The sequence below is a fragment of the Notechis scutatus genome, chromosome 4 (genome assembly GCF_049901735.1).
Source record: "Notechis scutatus isolate UNSWTSFEM ecotype Mainland chromosome 4, rNotScu1.2, whole genome shotgun sequence".
NCBI classification, from domain to species: domain Eukaryota; kingdom Metazoa; phylum Chordata; class Lepidosauria; order Squamata; family Elapidae; genus Notechis; species Notechis scutatus.
In genome coordinates this window covers 131,468,964-131,496,037 of record NC_142012.1, presented here as the reverse complement: position 1 = coordinate 131,496,037, position 27,074 = coordinate 131,468,964, and the positions used below count along the sequence as shown (strand labels likewise).

The following is a 27,074-nucleotide window of genomic DNA, read 5'->3' as shown; positions in this document are numbered from 1 at the left end:
TTAACATTCTAAGCATTCGGAGAACTGGTTGTTAGAAGAAATTACTGGCCTAATCCTGTAAGGAAGGCAGGAAGGAAACATTCTGGTGTTGCTTACAGAAACTGCCTCTCTGTTAACCCTTATTACATTCTTGGCAGGACTAGACTTCCTGTCTCAGGAACTTCTCTGGAGTTTTTTTCCCTCCTTTGCTAGTACTTTGCTTGTGTGGAGTGACCATTTAAAATTACATTGACCCTGAAAAATGTGACTTATGACCATTTTTCACACTTACAACCGTTGCAGCATCCCCACAGTCATGAGAGACCAGGCAAGGAGATGCGTGCCTCAATGTGAGTGATATTGAGTTGGCCTCACCCAGCCAATAACATGACCACCAAGCCATATCCACCCAGTCACATGACCACCAAGCCACGCCCACCACCTAAGCCATGCCCACAGAACCAGTTGTTAAAAATTTGAATCCCACCCCTGATGAGGAGATAAGTTGTTTGCCTTTCCTGCTTTCTTTTTTTTTAAATAATAATCTGAGTTTTGTCTAGTATTTTCTGGAATTCTCTCATCTAATTACTTACTAGTCCTGACTCCACCAAAAACTGAAACACCCCTAACTATGGTATGAGCATACCCTATTAGCCTTTTGTATATGACATATTCATTTTTCTCATCCTTAGTTCATAGCTGTAGCAAAGTCTTTACATATTCCAAGGTTAAAGTAATATTTTTACTGTTATTAAGGTTAGGATGCTGCATCAATATGATGATAAAGGGCTGGGATCTGTATGGCCTTGTACAATGTCTCAACTCATTCCTTTCAATGGGTTTAGACAAGCTGAATGCATACTAAACTGAGAGGGTAAAAGCTGAGCTATGATGCTGGGTTTACTCCCAGGCTTGCAAAGTTCTCTAGCCCCACATCTTGCTGGTTGCTGACTGGGAAGAGCAAGACTATGCAACTAAATTCAGCACTCCAGCAACCATAGAAACCTTCAGAGAGAGAGAGAGAGAGACTTCACACACCTGTAAACAGTATATCTTCACTCATAGATATGGAGGAGTGTTTCCAAGTAGTCCATCTTCTATCAGTGGCTGACTAAAATCCAACATGTTTTTTAGCCTGGCTTTGATGTTTGAGTGTATTTCAGACCCTAGAAGATACAGTGCTGCATCCCAGAGCAAGCAGAGATGACAAAGCATTGACTGTGCGAGGGGAAGGAGAAAAGGCTGCACCTGTAACGATCCCAGCCAGAATTCGACAGATTATTACACAAAGCTTATCTGATCCATCATCCTCAGGTACTGCCTTAAATTGGACATCCCTTTAGCAGATAATGTGTGTGGATTCAAATGCAGGGAAATGGCAGGAAGACTGAATCTCATAAATTGATACTAGAAATGGATTGACTTCCTAACTGGATGTGTTCTGGATGAGTTGTTCCAGTACCTCCCAGAATTTCCTTCACAAACGTGAAAAGATTGCTAGTCATCTATTCTTTCCAGTAAAATATTTAGTTTCCTCTGGTTCCAAGGCAGAGTATCAACTAAGTGGCTGTCAACTTGGAAAAGTGACTGGATCCATTTCCACGCTGTCAGTCCCAATCACTCCTTAAATGAGCATAAGCCATTTCTATAATAGCTCATAATGATCCTGATTGCACCAAGAGATGAGTAGTACTCCCTCCACTTGACCAACGAGGGAGTGTAGAAATTGGCTAACATTACATCTCAGTTCTATTGTGGAAAGGACAAAACATGTTGATGCTCAGTATCCATCACATATTTTATAGTCATTAGCAAAATAGTTTTAGTGCACAACTACTTCTCATTTATTTTTTTTACAGGAAGGCTAAAGGAGTTGTGATAAGAGGTTCTGTGAAACTGGAAACAGCAAACTCTTTCAGGGGCTCTTTCAAGAAGAATGTGTATTCAAAATAAGGAAGCAAGTCTTCATATACCATAGACCTGGAGGCTGGGTTGATATATTTTTTTTCCAGGCTTAGTTTTTCTTAGGTCCTCAATTTTGCAAATTTCAGAAACTATGTGAAAATGTCTATGGACATTTAACATCATTTCATGTGCATTTCTCTGTAGGTATGCATCCTTGTGAGCATCTTTTCTACTATATTCATTTTCAAATTATTCTATATTCAAATTGTTCTACAAATTGAGGTTGCTTTGATGTAGTCTGTCTAATCAAGTTCTGATGCAACAGATTTATCATCCATCTCTATTTATGTCAAATATTTGCTAAATCCAAAATGCCAGCTTATTCTTTTTGATGTTAAGTACTGGTGTTCAAATCTATTTACTATTGGCATTACATTGCTAAGAGAATTGTCCATGTTCCTGCTTCCTAAAAACAAGGGTATGTGGTGTTTGTGTATATGCATAAAGCTACACCTCTAGATAAATTAACAATACTGTATTGATTTCAAGCCACTAATTGATTGACTTGCAATAATCTATTGATGAATGTTTCAGATTTACAAAAAACAGACCTTCCAGCCAATATGCAAGAAGAAAACCGCTTATTGCAGAAGGAACTTTCTCGCCTCGAGGACCTGTTGGCACACACTCGTGCAGAGAAGGATGAGTTGGCTAGTAAATATCAAGCTATTAGTGAAAGGGTAAGAATTAGATATGTAACTTAATAAAGTAATTTTTGAATGAAGATTTATTGATAGAAGTGGGAACCTACATTCAAGTAATCATAGGTGTTTACTGGTTGTGAGCATATTTCATGTATAACACACAGGGAGGGAGAGATAAAAATGAAGGAGTATGTACAAAATATATATTATGTGTATCAGTAGAAATTTTGCATTTCAACATTTATTTAAAGGAGATAGTAATTTAAGTTCTGCCATGTCTGGTGGATTGATATGACTTCTAAATGAAAGTCTTGTGGGTGGGAGAGCTATAATATGAAAGGTGGTTAGTAATTTAAATAGTATTTTAGATTTTAAGAAATCAGATTGCTGCAAATTACAGTCTGTGATGGTAATGTCTGTTTAATAACTGATTTAGATCATTTGAAAGAGTAAGTTACAGTATATACAGTAGGTTTGCCATATTTCTTCAGAACATATAAAATTGTACAGGACGGGAAATTAATTCAAGTTTTGTTTTAAGTTACCAGATGAATATTAAAGAACATATTTCTTTAAATTAATTTAGAGACAGAATAAACTGCTAATAAACTAGCACAGCAGGATAAGTCTTGAGGATTGAATACTGTTTATATTTGCATTTGTTCTCTCTTTTTTCTAACAGATTAACTCTGTATTTTTAAGCATTTGCATTAATTGATATAATGGATGTGGCATATATTTATGCAATTCTAAAACTATGTTTTCATTTGAATAATATCTTTGGCAGAGCGTCTCCATTTCCATGAATAAATGTGTTCTTTTTGAGACACAGTGTTTTTAAAAGAAGCTAACTATTTTTAAAAAATTTGTTTTGATCTTTTGAGATGGCACAAGAAAAGTTCTGTCTGAGTGAATTTCCCATACTGGATAAGCCAAGCAAATAATTTTCAAGAAACAAAGTATATCTGTCCTTAAGTGGGCGTAACATAAATAATTGTGGCATGATTGCAGAAATGAATAAGTTCATGATCACCCCCTGCACCATCCATCTGCGCATGTGCATGCGACCCCTAGCGTGTGCTGCACATCTCTGCGCATGTACACGTGTCTCCCATGTACCCCCCCGTGCATGCCGCCAGATACCCAACAATCAGCTATCGGGCGGTGGTCGTGCACGCACATGCGCAGTAGGCTCTTCTGGGCAAGCTCTTGCGTGCTGGGGGAAATGGCTCTGCATGCCACTTCTGGCACATGTGCCACAAGTTTGCCATCACGGGTATATGGATTGTTTGAATATGATACTTCTCAAAGAAAATTTATTTTAGCAAAATCTTTGAAAGTACTTCTGGAAACAGACCTGTTGTTTATTGTCAGAAAAGTGGTAAGCCATTTTTTTCACTCATGAAACTGGATCCTGACACATTGTACTTACATAACTTTTAAGAAACCAGCCCCTGATTTTTTGCTATTCTGTATGCAGAACCTTGTTTTGCCAATTGGATCACAGCAGGTATTTATTTCTGTAGCTGCAGCAAGCACAACGAGCAGAGGAGGAAGGAAGCACAGCATTCCTGCAGATGAGACAGCAGTTTAAATCGGATGAAAAAGCACATAAGCATAAGATGCAAGCCTTCCAAGATGGGCAACAGCATCAGGCTCAGCTAGTACAGAAGATGCAAAATAAGGTGAGTGGAATTACTTCTGTCAGTTGTGCCTATGACAAGATCCTTTTGATGCAGCAAATAAGGAGTTTATAAGCTTATGATCTTTTTGATGGAGTTTATAAGGATTAAAAGTATTGAGGATTTGTGCTGTAGTTCTTCATTAATTTGGAAGGTCCTCTGTTGAACAGTCAGAATACAGACTCCTAGCAGTTCTGGCTTCCTTCTGTTGCAGTGCTTGCTAGCATAGGAGTAACATTCATGATTACATTTGACCTGCTGCTATTTTCTTTCTAGCCCAGTTTAACATCGAGAAGGACAGGCAAGTCATCCAAATTACTCATCATGACACTATGTTCAATTTTGCAAGCCATCAGAAACCTTAATACAAGAGAGATGAATCTGAATCTAGCATGAGTGATGGGTTGGATGAAGGCAAACATACTAAAAGTTAATCTAAAGGAAAACTTAGTCTAATTTACATAAGGTTTTCCTTCTACAAGATCAGAATTGGAGATGCTTCCTGATCTTTGTTTATGAATGTGCAGGTTTTATTTATTTATTTAGCATATGGCATCAGAGGTCATGCAATCACTGATATACAAATTTAGTTTAAATAAAGTATCAGTAAATATACTGTGTGTGTATGTGTATGTACCATAATAAAATCACCATAATATGAAGCCATAGAATTGCAATGGGATAGATGTTTTTCTAATTTGATACTTTAGGAACAGATGGTAACAAGTTAGTAATAATTTTCTCGTGAAATATAATAGTTAATAAATAATAATATAGTGTTTCTTATTAGTTATTAATGAATGAGTTAATAATAATTAACTTATTAGGCTGATGTGCCCTGTTATGTTTACTTTATTACATTTATTTCTGGAGAACGTATTCATTGTTTTTTGCAAGTACATCTTCCATCTCTTAAACCTGTCCCTTCTATGAAATTATAGAATTCTGTTAAAAAAGTTGCTGGAAATGCCTGATAGAGCTCTACACTTTTCAGACAAGTTTTTGAACTGCCCTATCATAGGTTCCACTCCCTGATTACAGAAAAAACACTAAATATTTACTGCTTTATTACTTTTTAGAAACTTAAACTCAGTGCTTAAACACACTTTACTTATTAATTTATATTTAATATATTTAATTTAATTACAATTTCACTGATTTATTCTTTGTGAAAGAGAATTAAAAACTGTAGCCATTTAATAAAATAATATTTTAATAGAATTGTGATGATAAAAATTAGTTCTCACAATGAACTGTTTTAATCAGCATTCCTCATGTTGGTGAAGGAGAAGGAAAATTAGAGCTTGGGGACAGAGTCAAGAGAGGAATTAGTCTGGAGTCATTAAGTTCAAGTGGTCCAAGTCCAGCCCTCTTGAATCCAGAAAACTCGTATCTAACACCAATTTAGTGCTGATCTTTGGTTGACTAGATTCTTGTGTATAGACATGAATAATAAATAACCTTAACTGAAACTTAACACATTGTCCTGATTCCTTGCATCTGACAGTCTTCAGAATTTGAAGTGCTCTTTAACCTATAAACCATGCCAGTGATTCTCAACCTGTGGTCCGTGGACCCCTGGGGTGGGCCACAATGTCATCACAGGAGTTCCGCAGAAACTTTAAGAAATATTATGATTTAAATGATTTAAAATTTTAGTTAAGCCTTGGAAAGTCCGTGGCCATGGTCCCTGCCCACAAAAGGTATTTAAAGGGGGTCTGTGGTGAAGAAAAAAATTGAAAACCCCTGAATTATGCTATTTCAGAAATTACGATAATGGATATGTAGTATGTTTTATGGACACCAAATTGGGGGAGGATGATTTAAACAAATAATTTGCCAAAGGAATCATGCAATCTAGATAGATGTGCGAATAGTAGCTTTCAACTGTCATATGGGTGATTTTTAAGATGTATACAATAGCTACTATGAGGGGGAAACATATTTTCTATCTAAAAAGTTCTTTGTAAGCTTTCAGAGAAGAATTAAAGAAACGAGGTACCAGCATTGGCCAGTTTTGTACCAGCCCATTAAACCAAAAGATCAGTTTGGAGTTTATTTGAAAGCAGTTTCCATAGGAATTTACAGGGTTCACACAACATGCTAAAAGAAAACCAAAACCAACCACTTAGTAGTAAATCTGAATACTAACTAGATGTTTGGATCTATGAAACCTTCCTTTCATCTCTGAAAAAAATTTCTGGAGGAACAAACAGCCTTCCCAAGCTAATCTTCTTCAGTTGTGTTCAATCAGTTTCCATATGCACTAGACATTTGGCCAAAATCTGTATCCCATAGGATAGAGAGTGAGGAAATATCTTTGAAAAAGACTAATTTCTAATGTTTAGAGGGTTATATTGCTGAAAGTGAAAGTTCTTCCCTATTGCATCTTCTGCTTAATATTCACACTCATTGATTTTCCCCTTCCTAAATCTTTACTTTTTAAAATCTATGCTACACATCCAAAAATGTTTTTCTTTTTGACATTTTAAAGGCTTCCCTCCCATAATATATTCCTTTTCTTCTCCCACTTTAGTTTTGTCAGATTTCTGCTTTTCTTCTTACTTTTAATTTGACCTGGTTCTTATCACAATTTACATTTTATATATTTGTCTTCCCCATCTTCCCCACTCCCCACAAAAACCTACAATATCCCAAATAGATGACTTAGTAACAATCCAGGGAAGAGTTCTATAAAGATGAATATATTGTCTCTTAAACTGCCTGGGAAATTAGGGCTGGGCTAACAGATCTGATTTCAAGTCTTGCTGCTGGCCAAGTATGATGGAGCCAGAATGAAAAAAAATATACACTGGATTTGATTGCATTTAAGTGTAAAATTAATTGGAAATTGCAGTTAAAATATATTCATTCCCTATGTATTTCATAATATGCTTTAAAAATTATAATTTTTGGAAAGGACTGGCTTGACTTGGAATCTCAAGATGCACAACCCTGACCTCCTGGATCAAACTTCTATTTCTTTTACTTTAGTTAAATCATCTTCCCTCGGCTGCTCTGTTCATTGTTCTTTCTTTTTCTCTTGAATATTCCGATTACCTAAATCTCTTTCTCCATCATGGTATAGGTATTGCAATACAAGAAAAGATGTGGAGAACTGGAACAGGAGTTACTGGAGAAAACCTCTGAGTGTGAGCGTCATAAACAGATGGTCTGTATTTTATATGAGGTTCCCTCCCCCATTAATGATAAAGCATATGGCAGGGGTCCTCAATCCCTGGTCTGCGACACACACATAATGCCATCCCCCCTTCACCCTCCCCCACCCCACCGCCACTGCTGTCACAGCTGCTGGTCCGCAGAGCCAGAAAAATTGGGGACCACTGGCATAGGGCACCTAAACTCTTAACATTGTGCATAACCCTGTTCTACAACGTCATGTTCAATTCAGGGGAGTGAATGTTTGGAAACTAGCCTAGCCAGCCAAAAATCATATCTGATATACGTGTTTGTTGTATAATTCATATCATTTCAAGATTCCCACAGGTTTCATGAATGTCCAGTTGTTTCTTCCAGTAATGTATAGTTTTGATTTTAAAAAGCTAGCCGAGTTCTTTATTGTGAGACAAATCTTTTATTCAGCCAGCTAGCAATGATAATTTAAGGCTAAGCCAGTTAACCAAGAAAAAATAAATTTTCTATGCATGCGGGTGATACCCTACAGAAGTCCTCTGGGTGGCTTTCATACAGTTACAATGTATATAAAATAAGCTATTAAAACTTTTTAAAAGTGCAGTGCAAATTATAGGCTAAAACCATATTCTTTTAAAAGACAAAATGTATATGGAAGGTTGCATTGTGACCCTGTATTGTTAGCCATTGGAATACTTGTGAAGGTTTCTAAGCTGCTGACATTTGCCAAAAAACATTAATATCTGTAGAAAAAGGCATTGCAGCAGTCAGCAGATAGGCAGAGATTACACAGAACACTCAAGTATTCAGTTTTCTACATTTATAGGCTTGGAGCAGTTAATTAATAAATAAAAACCTTGTGAAGTCCAAACTTATATTTGTAGTTCTCTGCATACAGTTATCCTAGCAACTCTATATGATATATAGCAGGTACCTGAAAATAACATCCAAATTAATCTTAGTACTCTCATTGTTCATCGTAGAGGCGCTATCTTGGGTTGTGTATAATAGCTTCCCAAGCTGGTTGTTCTATCTATCTTGGATTTCAAATTCTATAATTTTTAGCATTTGCTATGATATTTGGAAGTCATCCAGGTTGGAGGCATTTTTTTAAAAAAATCAGTTAAACAAGTTACAGTGTTTCTGAAACACTGCAAAACTTTACAGAACCTGAACAAAGAAGCATATGGAATTTATTAATAAGCAAGAATGTTTTTACCTCTGTTAAGGCTTCTTTGGTGCTCTGGAAAAATGTATACCTGATTGAGGGTTGTTGTTATTTTGTTTGTTTGTTCTAGTATATTATTATCATTGTAGGAACTGATTTTAGAATGGCCATGGAATTTTTTTACATAAAAATAAAATTTAAAGGAAAGAAATATCTAAATTGTTTGATATCAGGAGCAAATGCACAAAATAAAAAGGTTGTCTAATCTGGATATTAAAATTGTCCAAGCATTAATGGGGATTTGAGTAGATTAAAGGAAAATCTTAAAACTGCAAAAAAAAAAAGACAAAAACAGGATCAAAACATACTGAAAGAGGAAAACAAAAGAGAAGTAAAAGCGTGTGTTATAGAAATGAGAAAGTTTGTTGAGAAATATGCCTTTTCGTGGGACTTCTAACTATGGTAGGCATTGGAGAATCGTATCAGTGAGGTAACATATAGAGTTATGCAAACTGAAGTCTTCCTTGACTGATGCAAATTTAACTCAGAACACATTTCATTTCTAGAAATTGCCAGTTGATGGCATTTTATAATATACCTTTTCTCTCCAATCTTGAAGCTCAAATCTTGTAAAGGAAAATTTCAGGATTTTAAGTAAGCAAATTGTATGGTGTATGATACGTGCAATTGCATACATATCCCAAATCTGCTAATAAATCTTTCTGTACTTTAATTATTGTTATAATTCAATCTGTCATCTTTTCTTCTTCCTAGCTGCAGACAAGATTAGACTCAACAGAATTACGTTTACGACGCATTGAACATGACAATAATACAGAGTTGGAGAACACTCTCATCCACCTAGAAAAAGAGCAGCAGAGGTAACATTGGTATTTTTCTGGGATGAATTGTTTATTTTATTTGGAAGACTCCAAGTCAGGGAAGGCTAATTAGTTGCTTTAAACTGAAATGTGCAACTACAAGCCACTGAAATTTTATGTGACGTTAGCAATATCCTTTTTGTGACATATTATTTCAACTACGAGCAAGGCCTTTGATTTAGATTTGAGAGATCTAGGTCCCATTTCTTGTACTTTAATCCTTCGTACTTACCATTTTTCACATTTACGACCATTGCAGTATCCCCATGGTAATATGATCAAAATTTGGACGCTCGGCAACTAGATCACATTTATGACAATTGCAGTGCCCTAGGGTCATCTGATAAGCAAAGTTAATGGGGAAGCCAGATTTACTTAACAACTGTGTTACTAACTTAACACCTGCAGTGATTCACTTAATATCTGTGGCAAGAAAGGACATAAAATGGGACAAAATTTACTTAACAAATGTCTCACTTAGCAACATAAATTCTGGGCTCAATTGTGGTTGTACGTTGTGGATTACCTATAGTACTATTGTGCCCTTTGTTTTGTTTTCCTGTAGGAGTGCTACCCTTTCTCAGATGAACACTTTACTTCAGGAACAGCTGGAAGAGGTGAAATGCTCAAAACAGAGACTAGCTGGGGAGCTAGAGAGGAATGCTACTGATATGCACAGGCTGAGGAGTGAACTAGAACAGAAGGTATCTCTTTGGTGCAAAGGCAGGAAGTATTGCTTGATATTTTTGGGGGAATGACTTACTACACTATGACTAGAGATCTATTAGTTCCATGTTATATTATTATAATGCACCAGGGTAATTTGTTTATATTTTTCTTTGTGTGTTTATTTATGTGGTGATTTTAATCAATTTAATATTCAAACTGGGTCATCTGTTTATAATTTCATTTAGTTCCAGGATTCACTCTCTACTTTCCTTATCTTATTGTTGCTGTTGGGGAAAAAATCAAGGCAAGAGGCATATGGAGTTAATTAAACTCAGCCTTTCTGATACCACTACATCCAGGAGGCAGCTTTCAATTATAGAAGAATATAATATTAACTATAATATTCATACACTTCCATTGCTTTGGGAAATGCTGCAGCCTGTATACCCTCTTCTCTAATAATCTCACCCTGCTAATTGAAGCCTTCTGCACTATGTGCAAAATAGGTTTTGGAGGTGGGAGTGATTTGGAATGGTTTAAACAGAGGATTACAAGCATGGTTCTTCCCAATCTAATTCCAATCTTGATTAGGAATTCCTCCTCCACTTTGTTTCAGCTTTAACATGTATTGCATGCCTACTAATTGCATGATTATAATCATACCCGGTTTTGTCCTCATTATTAGTTTGTTGGAAGGGTTGACTTTTCCCTTTCCATGTGTTTCTCTCTTTTTTCGGTGAAATTTTGGAAAGGTTAGTTTCCATTTAGCATGTAGTGTAAATCCATTTTATGTTTAGTTAAGCTCACTGAATATAGAACTTTTGTTTAAAAAAATGTAGAATAGGCTTTGTCCAACAAATAACTGACTCATCTCTCAAAATGGTAAATGAATTCACAAATGTATTGGAAATATTGTAGTATATGTGACTTTGGTGAATTCAACGTTCAAAAATTTTACTATGGATTTGTTTTTATATGTATACAATTTTGTTCAACTATTTAGTGCAATGTTCCACCCATAGTTTTTATAGATTTATGCAACAAAAGCATATATTTCTGGGTGGGAAAGGCAAAGATGGAGATTCCATATAAAGGGGGAAGACAACTAGTTCCACTGATTTAAAAGAAACTATTATTTATATGTTTGCCAAATTAGACCTAAGACAGAGAAAATATGTAGACAATTGTTATTTCTTCAATGAAAGATACTTTCCTACTTTTTGCATTATGTTGCCTACAAGTACTTTGTCTACTATAAAGAAACGCTGTAGTAAAATATTCAGCTTTTATTGCCAACTTTTTTGTTGGAACAACGTGCCTATTATTGCGTATATAAGAGTTGTATTATTAGAATTATATTTTTTGGCTCTCTGATTATTTGGCATAGGTTCATAAATCTTACAAGTATCAGATCACAATATGAATCTTTCTATGTGTATATTTTTGGAAAATAAGATTCCTCTTTCTCTTTCCTACACTAACTAGGTTGATGATAGGATTTGGGGTTTTTACTATATTTAACCCAAAACTGAACTTTACCTTTCTGGACAATAATCTTGGTCATTTTGATTCCATATTAATTTTTGACATTATTTGGAATACTTTAAACCAGATATATTGCTTAGTTCAAGCTCTTACTTGTTCAGCCAGAGAAGATGCTAACCTTACCACGCAGAATGGAGAATTTACAGTTTTGTTATATTTGCAAGATGATGTAGCAGTTTCTCTCTTGGTTTCAAAGTGTACAGGTAGTCCTTGATTTACAACAGTTCATTTAGTGACCATTCAAAGTTAAAATGACACTGAAAAAAGTGACTTATGATCTTTTTCACACTTACAACAGTTGCAACATCCCCATGGTCACATGATCAAAATTTAGACAGTTGCGGTGTTCCAAGGTCATGTGATCATCTTTTGTGACCTTTTGACAAGCAAATTCAACAGGGAAGCCAGATTTACTTAACAACTTTGTTACTAATTTAACAACTGTGGTGATTCACTTAATAACTGTGACAAGAAAGGTCGTAAAATGGGGCAAAGCTCACTTAAATGTCTCACTTAACAACATAAATTTTGGGCTCAATTGTTGTCATAAGTCGAAGACTACCTGTAGCTTATTAGAAGCAAAATGTTACTTAGCACTTATAAGTAATGTATTTTTTCTTATGTTTTTCTTCATTACTTATATCTTTTTCACTTATACTCTTTCAAGATATTAAATATAATTAATGACAAGAAACCAAGTAATGCATTTTTGATGTTGCTTTTTTCCAAAGTTCATAATATTGGTAGTCCACAACTTACTACTGTTCATTTAGTGATCATTCAAATGTACAATGGCACTGAAAATAGTGACATGGCCATTTTTCACACTTTATGACCGTTGCAGCATTTCCATGTTCACATGATTTATATTCGGATACTTGATGACTGGTTCATATTTATGACAGTTGCATGTCCAGGGTCATGTGATCACATTTTGCAGTCTTCTGACAAAGTCAATGGGCAAGCCAGGTTCACTTAATAACCATGTTACTAATGTAACAATGGCAGTGATTCACTTAACAAATGTGGCAACGAAAGTTGTAAAAATGGGGCAAAACTCACTTAACAAATTTCTCATTTAGCAACATAAATGTTGGGCTCAATTGTGATCATAAGTCGAGACCACCTGTACTTTACCATGTTCCCCTTTCCAGGAATTTCAGTAAAATGTAGGTAAATAATCAGTAATCCTACTATTTGCCTGTTCTACATTTCCCTGACTTCATAAGACTTACACAGAATTCTGTAGTATTGTAGAAGATTGCTTTAAAAGAGTAATTATTAATAGTATGGATGATCCCTTTGGCCAGGGCTGTCAAACTCACGGCCTGCGGGCCGAATGCATCAAGCTCTGGCCATGCCCACAGCAGGTTTAGCAAGGGGGGGGGGGAAGTCCCGTTAGTCACATGACGCCACCATGAAGACATGAGTTTGACAACCCTGCCTAGCTATTCTCCATCAATAAAATGTTAAAAGTGATGGAATCTACTGTGTGTCAGTCATGTTTTTTCCACTGTTCTTTCCAGAGCTATGATTCCTATCTCAGCAATGAACACAGTGGGATTCTCCTGCTATGGCGTCAAGCAGCCACACTTCGTGGGAACTTCGTAGAGCTTCGCACAACAGTAGAGAGGTGAGCGTTATCTAAATTTACCATTGCTATAAGAATGTTTCTCATTGTTCTGCAGAAAACCGGAATGCTCTGAAACATCAGATACCACTGTACTTATGCCCTTGTGGCAGAGCCCTATTTTTTAAAAAATGGATGTGGTCAAAATATTATTTCCAAGCATGAAATAATACTTTGGGACTTGATGGTTATCCTCAAATTAGGAAATGGTTAACCTTAAGTCAGATTATCCTCAATAATAGTGATGCTCGTCAGGAAAACTGACAAAAAGTAGCTCTGAATGCTTCAGCACCCCTCATTTGACTAATATAACCAGGGGTGGGATTCAGCCAGTTTGGACCAGTTTGGGCAAACCAGATGTTAAATTTACATCTGGTTTGCCAAACCCGGGTAGTTGAACTGACCAGCTGGCCCCGCCCTGCCCGCCCCGCCCTACCCCTCCCAGGAGTCTCCATGCAGCCTGTTTTGGATGCAGGTAAGTGCAGGGTCCACACAGAGGCTCTGGAAGGGTGAAAAACAGCACTCCCAGAAGTTCCAGAAGTCTGGAAACGGACCTGTTTCTGGCTTCTGGAGGCCCTCCAGAGCCTGTGGGAGGCTGTTTTTGCTCTCCCAGAGGCCTGAGGGAAGCCTCCAGACTCTGGGGAAGGCAAAAAACAGCCCTCTTGGAAGTTCCAGTAGGCCACACCCACCATGGCTACGCCCATCCAGCTACTGGGCAGAGAACCGGTTGTTGGGATTTTTGAATCCTACCCCTGAATATAACTGATATATACCTGGAAAATGTTATTATAATATATAATGTTAGTATTATATAATAAAGAACAGATTTCTCAGTACATTGCATCCTGTTAATTTTGCACAAAATAAAACAGCAATTCAAATTATTGACAATTATTGACAATCACTGACATGCCATTTTTGTACCACCTGGAAATGTTAGGTAATGGTGTATATACAGTAGAATTCTGAGTGAACAAAGATATTATTCTCTCATTCCCAGGGGACTTGCTGAAGCAGGAACAGACATGGCAAGAGCTTCCCGCCGCCTCCAAACTGCCTGTCTCAATTTGGATTCCAATTTGCGCCTTTCTGAGAATAGCTCTACCTGTTTGCTAGAGAAGCAGCTTCGGGAGAAAGTCCGAGAGATGATTCAGCTACAGAGTTCTTGGGATGGAGAAAAGGCTGTTCTAAGCTCCAAGTGAGAAGAATACTACTGTGTCTTTGATTTCTAAATTTCTACAGATTATTAAAGGACAAGAAGATTTAAAAGGCCTGTTGTGGGATAGGCAACCTTTTGAGTCTGGGGACACAGTTGGAATTTTGAGAACACATTACCCTATAAAATGACTGTCTTAGTGAATATAGTTAGTCATAAAACATCTACTTCCCAGACAATAAATTAGCCCTCCAGGATTCCCTTTCTCATCCCTGTTGAATTTTTATGGGACTCAAGGCAACTGTAAATAGATAAGTTAGAGGCTGGAACTTTGAAAGTCACATCCTGATTTCTTGACTTTCTTAACAAAAACAACAAAGATTGTAATGACATCTGAAAGAATAACAGACATATAATTAAATACATTTTTTTATCATAACCATCATATGCATCTTACTTCTATATCAAAGTATAGCTTGTGTGCCAGCAAAATTCCTTTTTCAGGGCTATATTACATACATCTGATTTAGTACAGTTAGATGTATGAAAGTTTATATGATAATACCGGTAAATGTACTGTATATGGTATCTTTAGGCAGGAGTGTCAAACTCAATTTCATTGAAGGCTGCATCAGGGTTGTGTTTGATCTCGGGGGATGGTGGGCGTGGCCAAGGTGGGCATGGCCAGCTCGACATCACTCATGTCAGGGGTGCCTGTGGTGACCCGAACACTCTACCAGCAAAATGGAACTCGGGAGGGCTGCACGCGGTCCTCCCGAGCTCCATTTTTGCTAGCAGAGGGCTGCAGGAGGTCATCGCAGCCTAAAATGAAGTTCAGGTGGGCCACACAAGGTCCTCCAAGCTCCATTTTCACTGGCAGAGGCACTGCAGGCTGGTCCTTTGCTATTTCCAGGGTGGCCCCATGGGCCAGATCTAAGTACCTCGCAGACCAAATCTGGCCCGTGGGTCTTGAGTTTGACACCCCTGTCTTTAGGCATCTAGTTGAGACAGAAGGCCCAGTGAGGTCAGAAGAGTGGTATAAATAAGCATGCTTATTTACCCTGAGCTTGAGGACACAGGAAACCACACACACACACACACACATGGAAGGTCCCCAGGAAACAGCATTATCAAGAGCCTTGCAATATATCAGGCAGAAAGTAAAAAAGTACATGTTGGAATGCTGGTTGAAGGACTGACTCTTTAAGTTTGCACTCCTTAAGAAAGAGGGCAGATGAGGCAACCAGGCCTATGGAGGATATAGGCTATTTTCATTGCCTCCAATCTCTGGTTCCAGACCTTGCTCCTCCTGAGCATTTGTGTCAACAATACAAAGTTTCTTGCTGGATTTGCTTTTTTCTTATCATTCTGTGGTCTGGATTACATAGCATATTGTGATCTAATCACTTTCAGCTCTTTTCTCCAGCCTTTTTAAGCTGATGTGTGAATTGGAACTTTTGTTTCTTTATAATGATCTCAAAGATGATCTCAAAGATGATTTCAAAGATATAAATAACATGTTCTTTATGAGTTACTGATTAATCCTCCTGACTAATACATCTTCTGTGTCTGGTTTCTTGTCTTAACAGGATTACTGAATTGACCACTTTGGGTGATAAGCTTAAGGAACAGAACACAAAGAAAGACAAGACAATCTCTGCTTTAAAAATGGACATTCAGAAATTGGTACAAACCCCCCCACCTCAACCCTACTTTCTGTCATTCTGTCAAACAAAACCCCATCTGTTTTCCACCACAAGCATTCTCACAAAGGGCCTAATAATCACATTGAGCCACAATACTAGATTGATTTGCCTACTCATGTTTCTCTGTTTTCCCCCATGTCCATTTCTGAGCAACTGCTTGTCTTTGAACACTAGGAAGCCAGTAAAATTGGAGATCTAGAAGAAATGAAGGATCTGAAGGAAGAAACTGAATCTTTGCAACATACTTTAAAAAATATTACAAAGGTGTGTGAAATATTAAATCATAATGTATTTTGTAGATAAAATAGGTATACCATTTACCTTGGTGTATGGTACATATTTTATGTAAAATATAGAAAACTACATTTAAAAAAATGTAAATAAGATACCATTCATTAGAAAATTCTGTAGCACAGATCTCACTGAAATGAATGGGAACTATGAAAGAGTATTCTGCTGTAGAGGATAAGCATTTGGTGGCTGGTATCACATTTTCACAGATTGTGCCCTTGTGTAATAGAATTGAGTTATTTGGTCTGGTTCCTAAAAGCCATCTGTTTTTTTGGCACAAGCTTACTTTCTGGTTCCTAAATCTTAAACCAGAAAAATTGACAGCAATTATTTTTTATGAGGAAAAAAAAATATGGATGTGAACTTTCTACCTGAACATTTCTTTTCATATAAGGAAGGTCCTACTGTATACCTAAAACTGTTCCTCTGAAATTGCAAGAAAGAATTTCATCCCAACTTTTTGTCACCACTATATAGAGGGTATGGATATTATTTGCCTGTTTTTAAACAAGTTTAAAGAAATGATAGGTTAAATTCCCATCTGATATCTAGTAGTCACCTATGTATGTTTAGTAACAATAGTATTTTTAAATCCCAAATTTCCATGGCCTCAGATTGCACAGGCCACATATCTCTCTTGTCTCACACAAGTTGATATTGAATGAACAGAGGCTACTTCTTCCTTTAGAGCAGGGGTGGGCAACTATGGCCCTTTTATGAATTATGTACTTCAACTCCCAGAATTCCTGAGCAAGCCATGCTAGCTCAGGAATTTTGGGAGTTGAAGTCCACAAGTCATAAAGGGGCCATAGTTGCCCACCTCTGCTTTAGAGGATACCCTTGAAACATACTCTATTAAATATCCAATGAGAAGATCCAAACTCACATTGCTCTTTATTTGCAGATGGGTCTCCAACTTTGAGCAATATTCCTTTGCTAGCTATAATAAAATACTCTAGGGCTGCGCTAAATTAAGGATCCAAACATCTGTCCTCTTGAGTGCAAAGCAGGGGGCTCTGAAGTACTGATCTGAGATACCAACATGTTGAATAAACATCAGTCAGGAGGCAAATATTTGAAAACAAATAGCCACCTACCTCAGTATAGTTTCATGGGAAGGTTTTGTACTATATGTTATAATTTTATTGCAGCTGTATAAAGCTATACCATAGAGAACAATAGTTCAAAAATACTGGGAAAGTAATGGAATTGTTATCCCAATACACTGTGACCTAAGACCTGCTACTCTTATTTCTGGTTGTTAAATAAAATTATAAATATGTTTGATGTACTTCACAATGCAATCTGAATTTAACTTAAGAGACTCTGGAATCCAACTCTGACATTCTAGGCAGTACTCATGCAGCAGAATCTTTTCAATAACATTCACTAGGATTTACTTCTTCTGAACTTTCCTTTTAGTTGGCTCTTGCTGAATCAAAGAACATAGAACTTATCTCCAAAGAAAATGCCAAAGCTCTACCAGAAGAAGACACTATATGGCACACTTATCCCCTAGGCTTTAGCTCACCTCAGCACCAATGGGCAATTCAGTCCCGGATACATTCTCCATCCTGCCAGAATGCAGCAATACAAGCAGTGCAAGCCCTTATCCAAAAGTCACAACAGCATGAGCAGGTTGGATACACTAGTGTTTTTATTTTATTTATTAAACTTTTATCTACTTATATGTCATCCAGGTCTGAGCAACTAACATACCTAAATGCAATATTAAGATTAAAACATAATTTAACAAAATAGTACAATATAATTAATTATTTAATGCCCTGAGAAATAAGCCATATCAATTCCTCTTCCATATCAATTCTCAAATGTTCACACAGTCAAGTTTTCATTCATTGAAAAAAGCCAGGAAAAGTGGGGGCCATTTGATCTCTGAGGCAGCATTATTCCAGATAAGGGAAGCAGACAGTCCAGCCCTTGCTCCATGTGAGTTACAACCCCTTGAGATATAGGTCCAGATACAATCAAGTTTAATAATTCATATACATTTCAAATAATATTAAATATATTTATTTAGGAGTTGTGACTTTTATGGAGAATGGGTCAGTTGTGATTTTCCCCAATTTTTAAAAGCAATTCCTTGTAACATTTGGCTGCAAAGGCAGTTAAGACAATTTGGAATCAATCTGCAGTGCTGGATGTAGAGAAAGATGTAAGTGCACTGGAGTAGAAAGATTTTTACTTGGGGAATTCAGAAACACTTATTAATTCCAATATATGTTGATTTATAGTATTTTAGATCTGGGCTAAAATATTTTTCCCAGGTTTTTGTTTTGTTTTTATAAAATTGAGAAATTGGATATAATATCTGGAAGTTGTAACAAAAGTTTAAGTGAAGATGTTTGTAATTCTGTGGTCTATATTTCTTCTTTTTTCCTATAAAAGCACCTAGGCCACCATTCTAAATGGTGGCTTTGTAATACATAGCCAAGTGGCTGACCTTTTATGAATGAAATTAAAATATCCTTTGGAATCAAGTATTATCACTCAGAGCAGCAACTTATCTCCTTTCTATAGTAAAATTTAGAACAAAACATACTGAACAATGTCTAAATATCACACAGAGCCTCACAACAAAAAAGTTGTTAGTATTCTTTCCTATTTTGCCTAGGGAATTGGGGGGAGAGTTACTTTGCCCTAGCTTATTTATAAATTAAACAGATATCAGAAACATCCTATTAGTGTGCAATGTTCATTATTGTAATGTATTTTGAATTGGCTAGGTTTATTTTCTGTCCAAGAAGTAAGCAGCATGATGCTGGTACTTCAATTAAAGCTCACATTTTAATGGCTATTGCTATCCATGCATGAATGCTGGCCATTCCAGGTGGATTTTGTGAATGCTGGAAAGATATATTAGATCTACAGCTGCAGATTTATATCTTCAATTGTTTAACTATAGTGGACTGCAGTAAACAGCTGCTGGAGATAATTTCAGGTAGTAAAGCAGTGACCAGAGATCAGCACTGAACTCTTTCTGCACTTACAGCTGTTCTCCCCAGCTGCTCTTCTTCCAGGCAGGTGAAACTGAAAAGAAGTCCAAATGGGATAGGCAGAGCACCTTGGGGATAGAGGAAATATTCAGCAGTCCTTACCATCTCTCTGTGAAATCCGTTCCCACTTCCCATGCATAGGAAGTTTCCTACCTTTAAACTATCCACATTGGCTTAATTATATGCAAAGCCTCTACCTTTCTGTTTGAACTGTCATGTCCATTTCAGATAATTTCCATTGTGATATAGAAGTTAAGAGTGTTAGATTAAGATTTGGAAGTTCACAATTCAGATTTTGACTGTAAAGTTTCTGGGTAATTTAGCCTGGGTATTGGTCTAAGCATAATGTAGCCTACCTAAGAGATTTGTGGTAAACATTAATAAAAAGGATAAAGCTGCATATTGAACCCATCAGCAAGTAGATGGGAAAGGAAATTTATGAATAATAAATGACCTTGGCATTTTTGCAAACTCTCAATTTTCTTTCCTTAGACTTATTCCCAACTCCCATTCACATAGACATTCTGAAAAACTTCTCACCCATCCATTTTGTTGTCTTATATGTTCCACGTATATTGAAAACTACTTGAATAATGCCTGTTTTTTTTTTCATTTCTCTGTATATCTGAGAGAAAGCTATAGATCAGGAAACAACCTATGATTCCGACAAGGCATCAACTACTTTTGGGAGGGGAAGGTCTACTTTTGACTATGGAGCTAGACTTCAACAATCTCACCACCAAAAATCAGAAGCGTAGTGTAGGGAGAAAAATCCAGTCCGGTTCCAAGCCAGGAGAAAAAAATGCTGGAAATAAAACGGAGGCTGGCTGTTTATTTGGTTTTCCAGAAACTTCAGTGACAACAGCATGTTTCTGGGGTGGCTAACAAAATGGCTGAGTGAGTGGATGGATTTTTATAGGGTTCTGGGGTTTGGTGATTGAGATGTGGAGGTTGTGCAATGTAGTGAGTCTTGTGTCTTTTACTTTTCAATGGTGGTAGGTTAATCCTATTATGTCCTAAAGATCATGTCCTGTCCTTAGAATTTGGGTGGAGGAATATAAATTCTTAATTCCATCAGCTCCAGCCTGGGGGAGTTTATGGCTGAAGGCATTTTGTTTATGAATAGATTGGCCTGGTCTTTCTGAATGGATACCAAATCTCCATCCCAAAAGACCAGTCTCTTCTGCTTGAGGTTGTTTTCCTGTGGCAGGAAGACTGGGGCTGCTTTCTGCCTTTAAGAACATATTTCTCCATTTCTCCTTTGGGGAAATATTCTATCCTGCCTCTTTTTAATATTGAACAAAACGTATTTTAATCTGACAGGGGAGTTTCCTACAATAGTTTTCCACAATTTGTGAGACAGAACATACACAAAGTATATATAAGCTGGAAGATCTCAGCCCATTTTCTATCATTATCATATCCTCAGCATCCCACTTTGAAATTTTAAGTTCCCCAAAGATTATGCATTCCATTCTAGATAAATGTTATTTTATAAAACTTGTCATCTCTTTATTAATACGTATTCTCACCCACTTGCTTCACTGTGTTTCAGTGGAATGTGAAATTCCTAAGAGAGGAAATGTATATCCAAAGTCTAGATTTTACCAATGGAAATAAAATTCTTCTTTTTACTCCTATACTCCTTCATACAATTGATGCTAAAGAAAGAAAGAAGATAAAAGCTGTTCCTCTCCCATCCTTTTTACATGGCAAAGAAATAGCTATTATAACTCCTTTGACAGCCATAATTATCTAGCACATTGTCAGTGAGAGAAGATATAGCTCATCAGAAGGGCCCAGGGACTGATTTTGAGGCATAAGTTTCAGTACTTGTTTTCAAGGTTTCTTTTAGAAAAACCCAGATCCATTGCTGTAAAGATTTGGCTCATTAGAATGGACAAAGATACTGATTGGAGCACTTGATTTATCTGTTTAATGTGGAGAGGTTTTCTCTCCCCTCGTGTATGCTTTGTGGCATTTGATGTGCAAAGAACTTCCTGTTTGATCTCTATGAACAGGAATTGCATGTGCAGTTGGAATCCTGCAGAGATATCCTGGGATCTGTCAAGAAGCAGCTTGTGGACTGCCAGCAGGAAATGAAGGCAGCTGATCAACAGCTGCAGGAACAGAAGCAGGAATGTGAAGAGCTGACAAGGGCCCTGGAGGACCGCAGGCAGAAAGCACAGCATTGGAAATCCTCAGTGGAACTTTTAGAAAGGTGAAGGTGGGGGGGTGGGGAGAGGCTTGGCCTATTACTGTAATGATCTCAAGGGGCACGGCTTTGACTCAGTTCTTCTGGCAGTTGCACCAGTTGTGGCCTCAGAAGATGCATCATATAACTTTATTTTAGTGATTTGTCACTTGCAAAAACTCTTCTCGTTATGCAGATTCCCATAACTTCTGGGGAAGGGCTTTGGCACAGTAACAGAGTATCTATTTGCACACAGAAAATTCCAAATTAGTATTTCCAAACAGAACTGGAAAACTCTGCTGGAGAGTTGTTGCCAATCATTAAGTAAATCAGAATGTGGCACATGCTGCTCCACCAGAATGCTTTTTTAGAACATTTCAACTCTGATTTCATTGCCTAAGCTACCAAGCAACAGCCCTTTTTGATGGGTTGTATGCTAGTATATGTATTTCTTTTTTTGCCAAATAAAAGGTATGGTTTTTTAAAAAGTAAAAAAAAAACCTCCAGTTATGGGGGGAAAGGTCAAAAATGTTGGTATTTCCCTTCTGATGACATCTTCACATCAATTTTATGTCCCTGTAGCCCTTTGTCAATGAAAACATACTGTAGATTGTTAAAATGCTGCAGCTCCTGGTCACAAAAATACTGCCAGTTCTTTCTCAGCTTTGTTTGGTCAAGAAAAAAAAGAGATAGAATATTTCCAAGCCTTTAGTTGGCAGTGTTAGAAAGTTTCTTTTGCTTTCACTTTCCCCCTCCTTTTCCAAACAAGATATAATAAAAATTAATTAAAAAGGGAAAAAGATATTTAAAAAGATGACTAGAAGGGAGTCTCTAGCCTAAAATATTATAAAGTCAAAAAGGAAAAAAGAATAGGTGGAGGAAGAGAAAAAAAAACCCAGTCCAGTTTCAAAATCTAAAATCATGTGTAAAAAATCTAGCAATGAGAAAAAAAAATAAAAAAAATATTACTTTGACATTTCTGTTTAAAATCGCCGCTTAATCACGTCTGTCAAAACTTTTACAGATTCTTTCTTTTCCTTAGGGTGTCCTTTCAAATCTTAAAATAAAGAAAAAATTCTCACCAAACCGGCACACTTTCTCGTTCCGTTCTCTTTCGTTTCGGAGCTGTCCCAACTTCAGCAGCTTTAATGGCTGCCTCTTTGCCGCTGGCAAAAAGAGCTTCTCCTGGATCTACCAGGGATTCACCGCCAGCCCAACTCATGTCAGGGTGGTTATTGTGGGGAAAATAGGAGAGGGGAGGTATGTTGAATACGTTGCCACCCTGAATTATTTGTAAAAATAATAAAGGCAGGATACAAATAAATAATAAAATAAATACATTTCTGCCCCATTCCTCCTTGGGAAAGGAAAGTCCTCTCAGCCCTTGAGGACTGCCATCAAACAGTTCCTGGCCTTATTTTCAGGACCAGTTGGTGTCAGGACCAGCTGGTGTCAATAGGGAAGGCATCAGATTTCTCTGAAGGGCATTTTTGCATTACTACATACATTTATCCAAACAATAAGAAGGACCTAAGAAATAGTTGTTGGACCCAAACTTCCATTAGTGCCAGCAAGCAATGCTGTTTAATCCATGGTTGACCCAGATCATAAATAGCTTTCCAGCCAGGAACCTGGGAAGGCAGTATGCAGAATGGGACTTGCCTGACCTCCATTCCTTACTGTAGTGCAAAAGCAAAATATTTCCTGCTGTCATCATGACCAAATTTAAAAAAAAATAAGTTTAAAGGAATTCTTTTGATCCTTATGTTAAATGAAATGTACCTTTATTTGTTTGCTTGTGTCAGTCTATTGTAAATGAATGTGTGGACCTAGTATATCTAGTTAGTCTACTATGAGATCATCTCAAATCCTGCCTCCCAACTTCCTATAGCATTATAAACACTATAAATTAAAGAAAGATAATACAGCCTATGGTAGTGAAAGCTCGGCAAAGCTTCTTTGAGAAGTGGATAGACAAGATTTGATTTCTAGTAAAGGAAGTAAAAAAATTGCTGAATTATCTCATCACCCAGTGCTTTCCCTTCCAGTTCTGTCCCACACTTTTCTTCCAACAAGTATTTAAAATGTATGACTTTTATAACTGGTCAAAAAGCAAAGGGGTAAATTGCTGGAAAGAAAGGATTTTGGTGTGTGTGTGTGTGTGTGTGTGTACCTGTTTCTTCTACGTTGTCTGGTAGAAAATAAATTATTCATCCAAGCCCTATTTTGCAAAGAAGCAATTGGTCTTTAGAGGTATGCAATGATAGTTCCACCCTGACAGCCAAGGCATGTCTATGTCTGAATGATCTTGACCCAAAATTGTTCATATTTTTTCCTCATTTCTCAGAGAGAAGGAGGCCATGGAGATAGCAGTAGAAAGCCAGTCTCAACAGCTTGATGCCTCCCATTTGGAGGTAGAGCGCCTGAAATCAATGAATGGAGATCTACAGAAACAGCGAAAACTCCTTGAAGAGCAAAAAGAAGATGCAATTAAGGAAAAGGAGAGGACAAGGAAGGATTTGGAGTGTGGGTGAGATGCTGCAATTGTGTCTCTAAGACTGTGTAATGAAAGAGGAATAGTCCAAGAGGATATTGGTGGGCAGCAGTTACTAGAAGACAACTAAGACATTCCATTATGTGGGTGGGAAAGTAGTATGTGAAGAACAAATCCTTTTCACCCATTAGAAGCCCCAAACTCTTTAAGAAAGACCTGTCAAATTGCTAAAACATTTCAGGGCTAATTAATTCAGAATTTTAAAACAATAACTAAAGATAGAAAATTGAAGATACAGTAGGCAGAAAACATTTATTTATGCAACAGTTGTGGAATTTGATACTGCAATATATGAAGGCAATCATTTTAGTTTACTTAAAAATGGAGATATTTATGGAGAACAATCAATAATAAGCTTAGATTTGACTACAGTTAATTGTTATTCCACAATCAGAGACAGTACAACTTTAATGGTTGTTACAGGAGAAGAACAGTAAGAATATCTATTTGCCTTTATGTTTAACCAGAATCCTTTCCAGAATCATGGTTGCATGGGATTTTTTTTTTAAATGCTGGAGTGGGGTGTTTTAACAGATCTCTTCCATTCTTATTATTGCAATCTTGTCAGTGATTACATCAGTATTCCTTACTAAATGTAAGGACAGTACAAATAGGTTTTGGAATCTTTTGGCCAATATGCCAAAAGTCCAGTCTCCTTGCAGACATACTCATCTTGTTTTGTGCAGATTAGGATCTTTAATCCAGACAATACCATGCAAGTCAATATCCATATTCTCTAACTCAGATTTTGAATACAAACATGGTATCCCCACACATTCAGGAAGTATCAACAATGTGTTCGGCATAATCTGCTATGGTTAGTTAAACTGCAAAGACTTTACTCTTTCCATAGGCAAAGGTCTCTGGAGCAACTTGAGGAAAAAATGTCAATCCTGAAAAAAGAGTTAGTGAATGTGAAGGAATCTTTGAATCAGGCCATGCTGGAGAAAGATATACTGGAGAGTGCAAAGGAAGGCTTGAGCAAAGCACTTTCCAAAGTAAGGATTGCTTTTTGATGTGTTTTCGCATGCCATTGGGCTCTATTCCCATCTTTGCCCTGACTGGGGAGTTGTCTCCACTTTCAGTTCAGAAGTAGTCTTGCTGCAACATTTCACCCTGTCACATTATCTTGCTTTTCTATGAAATATTTTATGTAGAATATTCTATGTAAAACCTTTAAGAAGTGTTAAGTACGTCTTTATTTTACCAGTTTTTGCTTGCAAAATGATGTTGACACCAGCCAGTGGTGGGATTCAGCCAGTTCGCACCGGTTCAGGCAAACCAGTTGTTAAATTACCCACTCCCTGCTATCAAAATGGATTCTCAGCACAAGGAAAGGAGAAGGATGCTTTCCCTTTTTCTTCTCTCTGCTCCTCCTTCTTCCCTCATGCTGTCCTCTCCATTACAACGCAGCGTAGTGCCCAGGATCCACTTTGATAGCCAGGAGAGTGTGTAATTTAACAACTGGTTCACCCAGGGTCATGTTGGCCATCGCGGGAGGTTCATCCTACATGTGCAGCTGAGCTGGAGGATGGGGATGAACCATACCTCTCATAATAGCCAACTTGACCCTGGGTGAACCAGTTGTTAAATTATTTGAATCCCACCACTGACACTACCTAAGTAAACAAAAATGAGTATTGGCCTTAATTCTGTAGATTCGTATTGTACTTGAACTTGACCTTGAACCATTATTGCCCAGATGAATGCTGACATTTTAGTCAGTCTACACTAATATATAAACTTTCTCCTTGGAAAAGGTATATTTGACTATGGTGATATGTACCTTAACTCCTATTTTTGTAAGCCATTGGAATAAGTCACTCACAGTTGAACTTTTGAATCAGGATAGAACCCTAAATAATTGTCCATTTGGGATGGGAGTTCCAAATGGAAATCATGAAAGCACAGAATGAAGAAAGCCACTTTAATTGCATCAGATCTATATTACAACTATAGAGAAGAGTGTTCAAACCTTCAGAGTTTCAAAAAAATTCAAGAGAGATTGAACTGGATCTTGGGAACATCTTACTCTGTTGCTGAAGCTGCTCTTCTGAGTTCTTGTATAAGCTTTAAAGCCATATTTGGAACAGGCGATCTGAAAAACAATTTTCTGTAATAGAAGACTACCTGAACATAAAGTTCTTCAGCAATGGCTTCCTTTATGTCTGCAAATTGTATCCCAATTGTAGGGATAGAAAAGGCATTTTGTTAGTTGCAGGCCTTTGCTTTCTCCTAATGGCTTTCTGCCACTGCATAAAGATCTTTTTCTGTTTTGAAAGCCTTCGGTTTCCAACAGATTAATTGGATTGCTCATACTTGGATACTGTTCCCAGCTTGCTTGTTTTTTAACATGTTTCTTATAATTATGGTGTTTAAAATATGTATAGGGGTTTCTGCACAAAGAAAGGAATGATAGTGTACCAAAGCCTGCTCTAATCAGCTGTGGTGAATTTATTTTGCTGTCCTAGAAAGTTTAGGTGATGGTTGTAGATTTACCAACTGGAGGACATCAGATTGGAGAAAGGTAGTTTAAAATACTAGAATATGTCATTCTCTAATCACAAAGATCATAAATTGTTTTCCTGATGATGGTAATTAAATAATCTGAAAAAAAAATACAATAAAACTATTATTATCCTTTACTTTATTGCAAAGCAATGATTGGGAGGGGAGAATAGGAAATCTGAAACAGGCTAATGCTGTAGAAGAAAACAGCCAAAGTTTATTTTTCACAACTTTAGAGGGGGAAAAGCAGAAGTATGGATGAAGTGCCTTCCCTGCTGTCATATTTTCAGAGTTTATCATTTCAAAACAGCAATTTAAGTGCAAAGTTAGAT

General features: G+C 37.0%; 1 protein-coding gene across 2 annotated transcripts in view; it reads left to right on the top strand.

The window, feature by feature from the left end:
• CROCC2 (ciliary rootlet coiled-coil, rootletin family member 2) overlaps nt 1-27,074 on the top strand; it is a 90,986-nt gene that overhangs the window by 7,807 nt on the left and 56,105 nt on the right. The window contains exons 2-15 of one of the 2 annotated variants that reach the window (XM_087964972.1): nt 1,143-1,293; nt 2,479-2,624; nt 4,115-4,273; nt 7,359-7,442; nt 9,366-9,472; nt 10,038-10,176; nt 13,213-13,319; nt 14,317-14,514; nt 16,062-16,158; nt 16,353-16,442; nt 17,892-18,107; nt 21,508-21,707; nt 24,028-24,210; nt 25,088-25,232. In XM_087964972.1, coding sequence (XP_087821098.1) covers nt 1,143-1,293; nt 2,479-2,624; nt 4,115-4,273; nt 7,359-7,442; nt 9,366-9,472; nt 10,038-10,176; nt 13,213-13,319; nt 14,317-14,514; nt 16,062-16,158; nt 16,353-16,442; nt 17,892-18,107; nt 21,508-21,707; nt 24,028-24,210; nt 25,088-25,232 — 2,022 coding nt within the window. Of the gene's footprint in view, nt 1-1,142; nt 1,294-1,976; nt 2,089-2,478; nt 2,625-4,114; nt 4,274-7,358; nt 7,443-9,365; nt 9,473-10,037; nt 10,177-13,212; nt 13,320-14,316; nt 14,515-16,061; nt 16,159-16,352; nt 16,443-17,891; nt 18,108-21,507; nt 21,708-24,027; nt 24,211-25,087; nt 25,233-27,074 lie in introns of those variants that run through there. The other variant, XM_087964973.1, reaches the window with a different exon arrangement.